We start from the raw sequence: 14,439 nt of genomic DNA on the forward strand, positions 1-14,439 counted from the left end.
AGAGAGTAGAGGTTTGTTTGGTAATCTTAAAAGTGTTTAGAAAATTGCATTTTAAAGTATAGTAAAATATACTTGGTTTCCTAGGTCCAGGAAATCAGCAAGCAAAACGTGGCTCATACATTCTCAATAACAGGAAAGAAGAGATCATTGGAGCTACAAGCTAGGTACAGAATTTTGTTCATTCATTCTGCATGTTTTGAGGAAGGAATGTTAGGCTGCAGAAGCCTAATTCAACTAGAAAATAATTCATTCTAGTAAATTCTATTGTTTTGAATCATAAATAAGGTAAAGGGGAAGCAAAGGGTAGTTTTCAATTATATGCTGCCGAGTTTAGAATAGGTGGCATATCATATTCCATTAACAAAACATGAATTACTGTAGAGATGAATAAGACTATTATCTGCTTATAAGACTGCAGATATTGAAACAGCTACTGAATATGCTACATGTATACAACATGTATGTCTTTTCTGCATTTTATAGGACAGAAGAAGAGAAGAAAGAATGGATCCAGGTCAATATAAGCATATTTTACTTAGCCTTTGTGCCAGCCCATTTCATTTTCGGTGTTCTTCTTTGCTAAGTACATTAAGCTGCATATAGGAACTTTTTTCTCCATTTCATTATTTCCAAGCTGTTATACCTCACCCTGCCAAAAAGACACCTTTCCCTGACCAACTTACAATAAAACAATAAAATATAGCTATACAAAGATAAGTAAAGCTGAGTAAACTAACAATAAAGCTAGCAAAAGTTTTTTTTTAAAAAAAAAGCATTATAAAAAAACAGACACTGGAGATGAAAGCATGCCCTTAACATGCCTGAGACAGTAAAAAAAAGACTTTAGTACTAAGATGACGTCAGAGTAGGCAAATGTGAACCTCCCGATGGTATTTCATAACTAGGAATGTAACAGAAAAGACTGCTCCCTAATCATAATCCACCAAGGGCTGTATCTAGCAAAGCCATCCCATTAGTGCAAAGACTTCTGCCTGAACAACAGAACAGCCTCTCTGCCCCATGTGATGCTGCACTCCACCCAGATCTATCCTGGAGTTTCCTCCAACCCTCCACAGCAGATTGGTGAGGGAGTAGAGGGAGAGGAAGTCCCGTTATGCAAGCAGGAAGTCATTACACAGCTTGGTCGGATACAGCCGTGTATTCATGATGGGTATCCAAAGTCTCTGAGGATTATCTTAAGGCACTCATGTGAAGAAAATGGTCAAATATGTCCCAAGCCATGAAGAAATAACTTTAAAAGTGGGCATAATCACTTTAATGTGAGCCTGAACATAGACAAATAGCCAATGCAGGTGCTTCAGAAGAAGCAAGATGGATTCCTAATGGCGAGTCCCAGTTAGCATGTCCACAATAGTATTTTACACTAACTGCGTCTTCAAAGGCAGCCTCACATGTACTCTATTACAGTAATGGAAAATATTGCTTCGGGGTGAGGAACTGATGACTTCTGCATTGAAATCTTATTGGTGTTTTAGCAGAAGACCCATTGCCTACCTCTCCCATTACATTTATATAATTCTGGTAGTGCTTTTGTTCCTTATAGTTGGTTAACTGAAGTGACCTTTCAGTTTTTACAGAATACATTCTTAATTTGAGGCTCTACTTTTGTAAGTCATACTTGGAAATTCTTCATCTTGTAGAAACAACACTCTTAGGTAATGACATCAGCAAACAGTTTTGTTTTGTTTTGTTTTGTTTTTAAAAAGGTTTTTGGTTTTGTGTTCTAAATAAGATTTTGCAGCTTACTTTTACTTACTGCATTTCTTGGAATTTTATTGCAGGTCATTCAAGCAACAATTGAAAAACATAAACAGAACAGTGAAACGTTTAGAGCTTATAACAGCTCTTTTTCTCAAGAAGATGAGCATCTTCCAGATTCATCAGTAAGCATTTAGTGATCATTATTCCTGTGGGTCTTTGCTGTCATATACCGTATTTTTCGCCCCATAGGACGCACCGGCCCATAGGACGCACCATGTTTTTTGGGGGGGAAATAAAGAAAAAAAATTTTATTTCCCCCTCAGGCGCTTGTGGGGCCAGGAGCGGGGAGAAGCGCTTTTCTCCCCACCGCCAGCCTTCACATCAGGTCCGGGGACAGGGGGAAGACTCGCTGCGCCTCCCAGCTGTCCCCGGAGCTTGCGGGGCAGGCAGCGGGGAGAAGCGCTCTTCTCCCCACCGCCTGCATGCAGAACAGGTCGGGGGACAGCGGGAAGACGCGCCGCGCCTCCCAGCTGTCCCCGGAGCTTGCGGGCAGGCAGCGGGGAGAAGCGCTCTTCTCCCCACCGCCTGCATGCAGAACAGGTCCGGGGACAGCGGGAAGACGCGCTGCGCCTCCCAGCTGTCCCCGGAGCTTGCGGGCAGGCAGCGGGGAGAAGCGCTCTTCTCCCCACCGCCTGCATGCAGAACAGGTCCGGGGACAGCGGGAAGACGCGCTGCGCCTCCCAGCTGTCCCCGGAGCTTGCGGGCAGGCAGCGGGGAGAAGCACTCTTCTCCCCGCCGCCAGCCTTCACGTCAGGTCCGGGGACAGCGGGAAGACGCGCCGCGCCTCCCAGCTGTCCCCGGAGCTTGCGGGGCAGGCAGCGGGGAGAAGCGCTCTTCTCCCCGCCGCCAGCCTTCACGTCAGGTCCGGGGACAGGGGGAAGACGCGCCGCGCCTCCTCGCTGTCCCCGGAGCTTGCGGGGCTGGCGGCGGGGAGAAGCACGCATCTCCCCGCCGTCAGCCTCTAAACCACATAGGGAGACAGCGGGATGGCGGCGTTCCGCCTCCCTGCTGTCCCCCGACCTTGTGGGGCTGGCGCTGCGGCTCTCCTGAAGCCTGGAGAGCGAGAGGGGTTGGTGCACACCGACCCCTCTCGCTCTCCAGGCTTCAGCGAAAGCCTGCATTCGCCCCATAGGACGCACACACATTTCCCCTTCATTTTTGGAGGGGAAAAAGTGCGTCCTATAGGGCGAAAAATACGGTATATTGCACTTAAACTTGCATTTTTTTGTTTGTTTTTAATTTGTAGCCTGTGGTTTTGATCCAGAGTTCCCATAAGTGGAGCCTCACTCCTGGGACTTTCCATTGGGGAACTGGACAAAGGAAGGCGATTTTCTCCATCTCTTGACACTTGCTTATATTGAGTTACATTACTCACTTTATGAACATGATTAAAAGCACAGGTTCTAGTACCAATCCTTGGTGGCATAGGAATCAACTCCTACAGGTCAAGGTCCTTTCACGCCCCCCATAAAATATTTGAGGGCCCGCCCACCTAAAGTAGATGGGCATTACCATTCAAATAGCATGTGTGTGCTGTGTGTTTGATTGATTATGCAAGGTTGGCTCTCTTGCTTGGTGGACTCCACTTTCTGCTTCCATCCATTAGGAGAACTATCCATTTATTCCTTCTCTCTGCATCCTGTTTCTTACCCAGTTACTGGTTCTTAAGAGGACCTCTCCTCTTATTCTGCGACTGATAAACTTACTCAGGAATATTTGACGATGTACTTTTATCTATATACTTGTTGGCACTCTCAAAGTACTAAGAAAGGTTAGTGAGACAGGACCTACCTTTGCTGAAACTTGTTCTTCTATATGCTTGGGAGTTCTACCTTTAATAGAGCTTTTCACCAGTTTTCCAGGAATAAGTAAACTGGTCTGTAATTTGCTGGATCCCTTTAAAAGACATTCATGTTAAGTTGGCTACTTTCCACTCCTCAGGTATGGGGATTGATAGTAGGCACATGTTACATATTTTTCTTAGAAGATCAACAATTTCACATTTGAACTCTTTAAGAACTCTCATCTGGATCCAGTGTTTTGTCAGTTTTCAATTTGCCCATAAGACCTAGAACGTAGTCACTTATCACTGCTATTCTCATACTCCATCTCTAAGAAAGTTCAGAAACAGGGATTTATCCCACATCTTCTGTGAAGGCAGGCATAAGAATTCATTCAGCTTCTCTGAACTTTCTCTTCTATCCTTTAAGAGTCTTTTGATACCCATGTCATTCAAAGATCCAGCTGCTTTCCTAGCTGGTCTCCTGCTATTCATGTATTTAAAGAGTTTTTTGTTGGTGGTCTTTATGTTTTTAACAATGTGCTCCTTGAATTCCTCTCCCTTTCCTTTCAACAAAGCTGCAATTTTCTCAAGAAAATGGTCTCTAATAGCCTCTAAGAGCTTCCTTTTCTCTGCTTGCTAACCATGATGACATCCTCTTGGCCCTGGTGGTACATTTCTTGAACTGTAGTATACATTCTAGTCGAGCTTTCATTGTGGTTTTGAAAACCCCCAAGCATTCTGGAGAAATTGGGTCCTCTTTACTTTGCCTCTTAGCTTCCTTTTTACCAGTTTCTTCATTCTGGGGAGCTTTTCTCTTTTGAAATCAAATGTGACTGTGTAGAACTTTCTGGGCAATTGTCCGCTTACATATATGTTAAATTTGATAGTATTATGGATCACTGTTCCCAGTTGGATCAACAGTACTTATATCTCACACCAGGTTCTGAGTTCTACCCCTCTAGTTGATTCCCATAGAACATCATCATTTAGGATATCTAGAAATAGATGTTACCAGTTTGTTATGTTTGGAGCATATAGCCTGTCTGTATGAGGGTAATTAAAGTCACCCATTACTACAGCAGTTCTCCTTTGGATGTCTCCTGGATTTTATTCTCCATCTCAAGATTCTCTCAGCATTTTGGTCAGGTGATGATAGTACACCCCCAGTACTAAATTGCTCTTGGAAGCCAGTATTACCACCCACAACAGTTATGTGGATGAGCCCCTTTGGGGATTTCTAATTTGTTGGACACTGTACCCGTTGATGGGCAGAGTGACACCCCTTCCAGTGTTGCTAGCTTTCAAGAATTTTAAATATGAAGATTTTATGTTCTATTAGAACCAAAATGTTATCATATCATGGGCAGATATATGTTGGTGTGCACAAAAAGAGCCAGTGCGGTATAGCCTATGGTATGTTTGTATGAGCCTTTTGAATCCAGGTTCAAATCGCCACTCAGATATGAAGTTCATTGGGTCCTTGAGCAGTCCTAACATGCAGGTGCTTTGCTGGGAAATGCTAAAATGGGAACTCCCTGGACAAAAGGTGGATAGACTATAATAAAGTATAACTACTGATATCCTGTGTATATTAGACAGAGAAGGTCTATTCTGATACCTCATTTATCATTCCACAATGTCAAATTACAATGTTGGGTAGAACTGTATCCACAGTGGCTGAAATGACTCTCTGGTATTTTGTGTTGCCGCCCATTGTCTTTAGCTATTCTGTGTATATTTCACAACAGCTCTTTCATCAGTGGTGTCATATACCATTACGGTCTGGTGTCCATGTAACAGTGCAGACCTTCATTGCACCTCTGGGTCACCTCGCAACCACAAGAACGGTGTAACAGCAGTCATAGTGACCCTTCCCAAACACTCCTTGGCCAGTGCAAGAGCTCATAGTATTGAGCTATTAAAGAGCTGGGTGTTTTATTAGTATTCATGTGCTTTCTTATGGCTTTCCCACAACAGATAGCGAGCACCAGTTCTGTGGAATCCATGCCAGGAACAGATGGTAGCAGCACATCTGGAGGGGTAAGCAATTGCGAGGAGGATGCCTCATTAAATCAAATGTTCAAATGTTTTGTTTTGATGAGAGGGGGGGGGGGAGCAGGCCCATTCCAGACATGGTCAAGCATTAGCCTATATTCTCTATTCAAATTTTATTTACTTGAACTGTGCTTTTTCACTATTAGTGAAAATTACTCCTGACCTTTTCTAATGTAAATCTTTCAACACTTACCTCACTTCTGAAGTCCATATGCTGACTGAATTAGCTTCCTTTGAATACTGTTGGAAAAGAAATCATTGTCTTCTATTTACAAGTGAGTAGGACTCCTGAAGCCAGTACAATATAAGCCATTGTTACTTGACTTATATGTTTCCTTAAGTCAGAGCTGAAGACTAGAAAGATAAGCTCGTCCGTTCTGTGTTTCACTAGAAGTCTTTGAATTATCAGCAGAAACGCTTTACTTTCGGCAGCTGGGAAAGGCACAGTAATTTCCCTCCTAATGATGGTTTTCAGTGTAAGCACTGCAAATCGTGGCTCACATCCATAATATGCCACAGATGTCTTTTATTAGGAAACTAGAGTCTTAGGTCTGGTTCGGATGTTCACCAGTTAAGATATCAGATGGTGCTTCTTACATGAAAAGCTGCCGCTCTAGGCTAAACTGCTTTAATTCAGCGTGCTGTACTTGGCATTCTTTATAATTAGGGCTTTCACCTGATGAAAGAAATTGTAGCCAATTAATCAGATGAGTTTCAGTCTAGTAAGATTGGTTGATTAAATCTGTGTAAATTTGCATATGAATAGTAATGCTGGGGGGGGGGGGGACATACAGTGGTACCTCGGGTTAAGTACTTAATTTGTTCCGGAGGTCCGTTCTTAACCTGAAACTGTTCTTAACCTGAAGCACCACTTTAGCTAATGGGGCCTCCTGCTGCTGCCACGCCGCTGGAGCACGATTTGTGTTCTCATCCTGAAGCACAATTTCTGTTCTCATCCTGAAGCAAAGTTCTTAACCTGAAGCACTATTTCTGGGTTAGCGGAGTCTGTAACCTGAAGCGTATGTAACCTGAGGTACCACTGTATCCCTCTTGTTCTTCCGATGTCACACTCATATGTCCCAGCAGGCATCATCTTAGAAAAGGCATCCTTTGAGAGAGAGCAGGAGGTGGAGTCCCCTTTCTGAGATAGTACCTGTCACCTACAATTTTTGGAAACACTTGCATTTATACCACTTTCCATTTTAAAAATCTGCTTCCTGCTTTAATGATGGGCACATTTTTAGCCACTCAAATGGTAATTAGGTATATTCACTGATTAAGTATTGCAGCCCTTCTTACAGTTTAGCTTGCTTCAGTCACACCATAGTATTCTCAAGCTCTAAATGTCTTGTAAACACGTTTTGCACTCCAGGGATTCATACAGGCTATTTGACTGAGTTAGGCCCACTAATTTCAGTGGTCTACCCTGAGTGAAACTGAGTTAAATATAACCCATAATAAAGTGTGTGGCATGTTATCTGCAATGTATGCTGCCAGAATGATTTCCTATGAGGTTTTGAAGAAAGAGATCATGTGGATGAAATTGGGGGGGGGGGGGTCCCTGCCACAGTCCACAAGACCATTATGCGATGTAACTCAATGGAAGGGGTAGTCATTGTGGGTACCCTCCAGAACTCTGTCTCCTATTATCCTCAGTCAGCATGGCTAATGGGAGTTGTAGTCTACAAACACCTGGAGACATAGTCCCCGGCCCTTCAGTAAACCCAACATGCTAGAAAATCTGCATTTGCTGTCCATCTACTACCAAACCAGGTTCTAGATCCTTGCATTACTTAACAGAGCCCTGAAAAACCTGGCTCCTGGTTTGCCTAAACCCTTATAACCTAACTCAGTCATTGAGATCATCTGTAGAAGCATCATTGGTCGTTCCCCCAAGTTGGGGCGGTGATCATCTGACAACAAGAAACCGAGCCTTTAGTATTGTTGATCCAGTCCTGTGAAATGCTTTGCTAATAGAGCATCAGCAGGTGCCTTCTGTTTCAACCTTTAAACACCTGCTTAGAACTTATCTATGCTACCCATATATAAAAAAAAATTGGGCTGGGAAACAGCATACTCTGTTTGCCATTCAGCAATTTGAGATGCTGCGCAACTGCCTGGCATTTTCATAAAAGGCTTGGAGGACAACTGTAGGGATACGGCAACTTAATTTCTTGCTTGGGATTTGTTGCAACTGCTCTAAATAGTCACAGCAATCCCAGCAGCTCTTGAATGGCAGCTGGCGGTGATGGTAAATCGCTGTTACATCTGATGTTTGCCAGGGCTTGGCTGCTTGCTCTGGTATGGGAGAGGAAGAAATGCATAAATGCTGTGGGAAGCTTTTTGCCGTAGGGAATTCTTTGGGTCTTGCTGTGAACAGTGGTTATGGTTACTTTTTATATTAATGTACAATAGTATTATAAGCATCTATTAGGTTTTTTGAACTATAAAAAACATTAAAGAAGATAGCAGCTTTATATATTTTGCATTGTGACATTTCTGTACTTAATCTCATTTGTGTTACCTATTTAAATCGTTGTTGTTGTTTTAAAAATTAAATCTGTGTATTTTGCTTATAGTAGACATGCTACTTTTTAATAAAAAGCCAAATGGCTTCTCTGTTTAATAGGAATGCCACTTAAAGCTCACAGTAAAAGTTGAAATCAAGGTTCATATTTATACATTTGTGTGAGAATCTTTCTCCTAGTGTTTGAAAAGCACCTGTCAACAGCTAGCTGGATTGTGCCATCCAAGAGCTCCTGTGTTAAGCACAGCCTCTTTTCTCTCTAAGTCTTTATACAGCTGAACCACTTGGTGGTGGTGATAGGCAGCAAACTAGAAGCTGCCTTCTTTATTCTGTCCAGCTTCCTAAAGGAATGCTTAAGACATTGTGATATGGCCAGTATTAATTAAGAAAGCTATACCAGATAGTTAAAATTAGTAAATACTGCATAGTGGTTTTGCATCCTAAATACACAGATGTTTCTGTTGCTTTTTTAAAATTTGCTGGTTGGCATTCTTTTCAGAATTGTCATTGAGGAATGACCATGTCTTCACTGCCATTTTTATATAGGTTGTGTTATTTACATCATACAGTCACTCTCTAAAATATAAATGGAAGTAAATTGCAAAGCCTGTAGCAGTACACGGGGTTGAGTAACTGAGCATTCTGTCAGTTTCACTCCCATCATTGTGAAATCGTGCCTGTTCGCCTGTTGAGTGAGTTTCCATGCTGGCATGTAAATGCTGAAGGCAGAACACTAGGGATTCTGCTGTGCTGGAAAGGGGTCTATGGAACTCGCTCCCCCAGAAGGCCGTGATGCTCACCAGCTTGGAGACTCAGACAAATCCATGGAGGAGAGGGATATTGATGGCTACGCTCTGCTGTTGCACTTGGAGGCAGCAATGCTTCTGAATACCTGTTGCTGGAAATCACAGGAGGAGAGAGGGCTCTTGTGCTCGGGTCCTGCTGGCTGGTTTCCCACAGGCACCTGTGGGAAATAAATTATTCTTCTTTAGGGAAGTTTTTAATGTGTGACATTTTAATGTATTTTAAAATCTTTGTTGGAAGCCACCCAGAGTGGCTGGGGAAACCCAGCCAGATGGGTGGGGTACAAATAATAATAAATTGTTGTTGTTGTTATCGTTATCTGGTTGGCCACTGTGGGTACTGGACCACAGGGGCCATTGACCTGATCAAGCAGGCTATTCTTATGTTGGAGAACCCCCTATTCTTGTAGAAAAGTAGTGGGGCTGTGGGAATAAACTCTTAACCTACGCAGAACCCCAAAGTGCACTCAATGCAGGTTGCACATGTACAGTGGTACCTCAGGTTACATACACTTCAGGTTACATACGCTTCAGGTTACAGACTCCGCTAACCCAGAAATAGTGCTTCGGGTTAAGAACTTTGAGAACAGAAATCTTGCTCCAGCGGTGCGGCGGCAGCAGGAGGCCCCATTACCTAAAGTGGTGCTTCAGGTTATGAACAGTTTCAGGTTAAGAAAGGACCTCCGGAACGAATTAAGTACTTAACCCGAGGTACCACTGTACCATTTCCTAAAGGCACCAGTGCACATCCACAAGGCAGGAGGATTCAGGGGAGGCAATACTCATATCCCAAGAGTTCCAAGGCACTGGGATCGGTAACCCTTGCATCCTTTATTTTTCCACTTCCCTGAAGTTACCATGCAACAGGACTCTTTTTGGTGATGGATGGGAAGTGCTCCACCACCACCACTGAAATATCCTGGGGGGAGCTGAATTGGGTTCTGACGACATTGCCCAATTCCTTTCTGTCGGATCCTTTTGGTGGTTCAGGAGGGCTGAGACCCGTTCACTGCATACAGGGTTGTTGGGGAATGTAGGAGCTAGCAAGGCATTTCTTTCGCTCAGTGTTATTTGCAGGGCTCACTAATAGATGATAAAAGGGACGCGGGTGGCTCTGTGGGTTAAACCACAGAGCCTAGGGCTTGCCGATCAGAAGGTTGGCGGTTCGAATCCCCGCAACGGAGTGAGCTCCCGTTGTTCAGTCCCTGCTCCTGCCAACCTAGCAGTTCGAAAGCACATCAAAGTGCAAGTAGATAAATAGTTACCACTTCGGCGGGAAGGTAAACAGCATTTCCGTGCTCTGCTCTGGTTCGCCAGAAGTGGCTTAGTCATGCTGGCCACATGACCCAGAAGCTGTACGCCAGTTCCCTCGGCCAGTAAAGCGAGATGAGCGCCGCAACCCCAGAGTCGTCTGCAACTGGGCCTAATGGCCAGGGGTCCCTTTACCTTTACCTAATAGATGTTGCACCTGATAAAGTACAGCTTGGTGGAAATCCCTAGCGCTAAGGCTGAGGCAAATCACAGGCCGCAGTGACAGCAAAGGTGCAAATTGGTGGTGGTGGTGTTGTAGTCTGAGCCTGTATGATCGGCAACACAATGCTAGCTTGGTGTGGAATGACCCTTTAATTTATTTATTTTAAAAGCTTTTGTGTACACCTGAAATAAATGTCATCGGTAGCTAATATTCCGGACACTTGTATTTGTTAGTTGCTATAGTAATTGAGAGCTTCTTTACATACTGAAGCAGCCTCTGAGTGTGTGGTTTGTAATGTGAGCAGAAAAGGCAGTGCATGGAAGACTGTTAGCAAACCTATAACGCACTCCATAAAGTTTAATTACAGGCCATACCTCTACCTTTAAAAAACGATCTTTGTGCTCTTTGGGGCAAGAAATGAATGCTAATATAAATTAAACAACTTCTCTGAAATGAACCATATGCTTGGTCCTGAACTGGGTAGTGTTGCAGTTGCTGCTTTGCTGGTAGCGATGGGATTGAATGATTAAAATCTTTGCTGCTCATGCACACATACTTGGCAGACTAAGGTTCTTGGCTGCACATGCAGCCTAGCTGTTTCCACTTTGCTCCTTCCCAGTGAGAGCAGGTAAACAAACCAGGAAAGAAGGAATTCCTGAATGTTATGTCCAAATGCAGGATCGTAATTGGTTTCATCCTAACAGATTATGATTTATAGCCATTCTGAAACCATGACCAGTTGTTGGCTTTCCAATACAGTGGTACCTCGAGTTACATACACTTCAGGTTACATACGCTTCAGGTTACAGACTCTGCTAACCCAGAAATAGTACCTCGGGTTAAGAACTTTGCTTCAGGATGAGAACAGAAATCGTGCTCCGGCAGCGCGGCAGCAGCAGGAGGCCCCATTAGCTAAAGTGGTGCTTCAGGTTAAGAACAGTTTCAGGTTAAGAACGGACCTCCGGAACGAATTAAGTACTTAACCCGAGGTACCACTGTATGCTTGAAGTTATCCCGATGTCTGCCTGTAACTGCTTGGGAAGGCCTGCATTCTTCCTTTTGAGTAGTTGTCTCAAATTCTTCAGACAAAGAAGTCTTGCTCAAAATATACATCCTTGCAGGTAGTTTGCTTGCATGTTGCTTGCACAGCAGGAAATACTTTCTGAGGGAGAAGGCAGCTCACATATCAGGAAGGGTAAAGAGACCTTGAGCATGCAAATAATAGACTTCTTAGAAAATCTATAATTCTTAACTAAACAGTGCTAGTTCAACCCTTGTTAGAGGCTTTTAAAATAGCTGGTCTAGCCATCATTCCAAATGTCTAGAGCTGTTTGGCTGTGAAAGTTGGCCCGTAACAACTGGCAAAACTTGAGTTAAGTTATATCTGGCACTCTAAATGCTAACCACGTGTGTTAAAATCATGACATTATACATACCAAACTTTAAAATAATAATGATAATACACTTGTGGGGCTCAAGCTGCCCTTCACTGGTTCAAAGTCAGATTGTTTAACATTTAAATTTTATTTTTTCATCCCAGCCTGAGTGTTGCAGAAAATCCTCCAAATCAAAGAGGGAAAAGGAGAAGCAAGCTTGCAAAAGCTGCAGTGAAAGCTTCAACTCCATTACAAAAAGACGTCACCATTGCAAGCAATGTGGGGCAGTGAGTATTGGAGTGAAAATTACTATTTATATGTATGTGCATTGTTACTTATTTGGAACAAGCTGGTTTTTCTTTATAAAATTCTGCAAAAAGAGGGGGGGGGGGAATCATCTTCTCAAGTCCTTCAGTTCCCAAGACTGTCTGCATAAGTAGATTGATTTCCCCTTTTCCACGTTTTTATCTTCTGGTGAGCCATGCTCCTTAACAATGGGAAAATCAGGATCAAAAAGTATCTGGATAGAGTTCTTAGGACAAATTTCACACCATTTCCAAATAAGAAAAAAAGTTTTTTCTTTTTAAACATAGATACTTCAAATTAAATTCTGTTGAAATCCAGTGAAACTTTAATCCAATGTTTATTGATTTCATTGGAATTTGTTTTCAGTTTTTTCCAATCACAGCCATTTTGCCCATGTTTTGCTTAATTTAACATGAATCATCCAAACATGAATCATCCAAACATTAAAACTTGCCATTATTAAAAGCCACAGATTATCTTTCTCATCTAACAGAACCGTCAGGTGTACTTCTCATTGATAAATAATCAACCCCAACTTTTAGATAGCTTTGTTTCTTAACCACTTACATTCTAATATAACAACAACAATAGTTTGAATATTTCCCAAAAGACCATGCCACTAGTGTACATTGCATGGTCTTGCTCCCAGATATAAGCCAGCTAAATGCGTCCCTAATTACCAACTACTGCAACTAAAAGATGGTAGATTTGCCTTTCTTTTTTGTTAATCCAAACTCACTGAGCCAATTTGTTAGCCTATACCAAGGGTGAGGAGCCTAATCTGTATTTGCGCCTTGGGACTCTCCTATGGCCATTCCTCCTACTCAGGCCACACTCCTTGTTGCTCACCCTGCTCACTTGGCCCCCTTGGATGCTTTTCCCTGGCTGGATTGGGTCCCTGAACTGCAGTGATGCCGCTTGCTTGTTTGGATGGAGAGCAAGCAAGTTTGGAGAGCAAGTTTGGATGTGTGTGTACAAAGGCAGGAGTCACACCCAGTGCTCCACCTTTTCCCTCCCTGCCCATCACTGACACGGTTCCCAGAATATTCTCCACCCCTGGCATATAGCTATTGAATTCCCATCTAATGAATGACATCCTGCATTTCTCCCAGAAGATTCTCCAGAAAATTCACAAGGTCTGGTGAGGTTTGATTTTCAAGCACATATGTAGACTGAGTATATAGAGACTTTTACGACCTGGGGAAGAAAGCCCCTTATTGCCAGTATCCACATATATATTTTTTACAAGGTAAAGTGTTATTCAGCTGATATGCCAAATTCCTATCCAAAATCATATTTAGACTTGATTTCAGCCTTTCGCCTTCACTCATTTAAAAATACTGTACTAACTTTCTAGACGTTCTAATTGATAAGAGAACATGCTTTGGGAAAGTTTAGCTCCACCCTTCTTATAGGAGTCAAATAGGGTATGATGAGCTTTCACAAATAATATACGTATCATATTTTTCATGCATTCTGTGCTTTAAAATGATTGAGGTATAATCTTCCCCTGCATCCTGCAGCCATATGCTAGGTCAGTGCATTAATTGTAATCTTCTATTTTATCAAGCATTATGTTTTGGATCTAGCTGCAAGTCTGTGTTTCAGACATGAAAGGCCATTAACTAAAAAGATGCTTTCAGTTAATGCCTTACCAGTATGAGAGTCAGTTAAGTGTGTCAAAACGTACTGTCTTGTGGATTATCAATGCTCCAGTCACTCACGGTCCTGTACAAAATAGACTGCTGTTACTGCACCCAAAATAGCAGGATCAGAATGGTTGGTACGACTGTCATCATGTCTCTACAGCAATAATAGTTCTAAAAAACCCACAACAGAAATATCTCTCTGGGGTGCTTCCTGTTCCTTGCTGCTGTTCCTGTTTCAAGTAATGTTCAGACGAATCCTGTGAAAAAGCAGCTCGTTATTCACCCATCAATTTGCAGGTGTAAATTCTTACGTCGAAGTACCTTCTCTCTCACGGTTTCCTGCATTGTTGGATTTTTGTTGCTTTGAAAGAATGATTTGCTAATTGTTGCTCTGCTGTTTGGAAAAATTTCCAACAAATGAATATTGATGCCCTTACTTGTTCAAGTTCAATGTGGCCAAAATGATTGAAGTGCTGAATTTCCACCTCTTCCTTGCGCGATGCAGAACTTTAGCTGGTGTAAACAATATGTCATGTTTGTGAAGCACCAACTGGCATCCTTTCATTAATGGGGTTCTTATAAATTTACATTTAGATGGGCTTCTAGGAAACCTGATAAAATTTTAATCCAGTGTAACCGAAAAGTGTCAGTTTATAACACTGAACAGGAAGGCAAACCCATACA

At 42.7% G+C, this 14,439-nt stretch overlaps 1 protein-coding gene across 3 annotated transcripts in view; it reads left to right on the forward strand.

Annotated features, from left to right (window-relative positions):
• Positions 1 to 14,439, forward strand: part of FGD3 (FYVE, RhoGEF and PH domain containing 3) — a 104,914-nt gene that overhangs the window by 80,898 nt on the left and 9,577 nt on the right. For all 3 annotated transcript variants that reach the window (XM_083421086.1, XM_083421087.1, XM_083421088.1), the window contains 5 exons: positions 85 to 164; positions 484 to 514; positions 1,803 to 1,904; positions 5,543 to 5,605; positions 11,965 to 12,087. In XM_083421086.1, coding sequence (XP_083277212.1) covers positions 85 to 164; positions 484 to 514; positions 1,803 to 1,904; positions 5,543 to 5,605; positions 11,965 to 12,087 — 399 coding nt within the window. The remainder of the gene's footprint in view (positions 1 to 84; positions 165 to 483; positions 515 to 1,802; positions 1,905 to 5,542; positions 5,606 to 11,964; positions 12,088 to 14,439) is intronic.

This window comes from Podarcis tiliguerta (assembly GCF_965153285.1).
Source record: "Podarcis tiliguerta genome assembly, chromosome: 2".
In the NCBI taxonomy this organism is placed as follows: domain Eukaryota; kingdom Metazoa; phylum Chordata; class Lepidosauria; order Squamata; family Lacertidae; genus Podarcis; species Podarcis tiliguerta.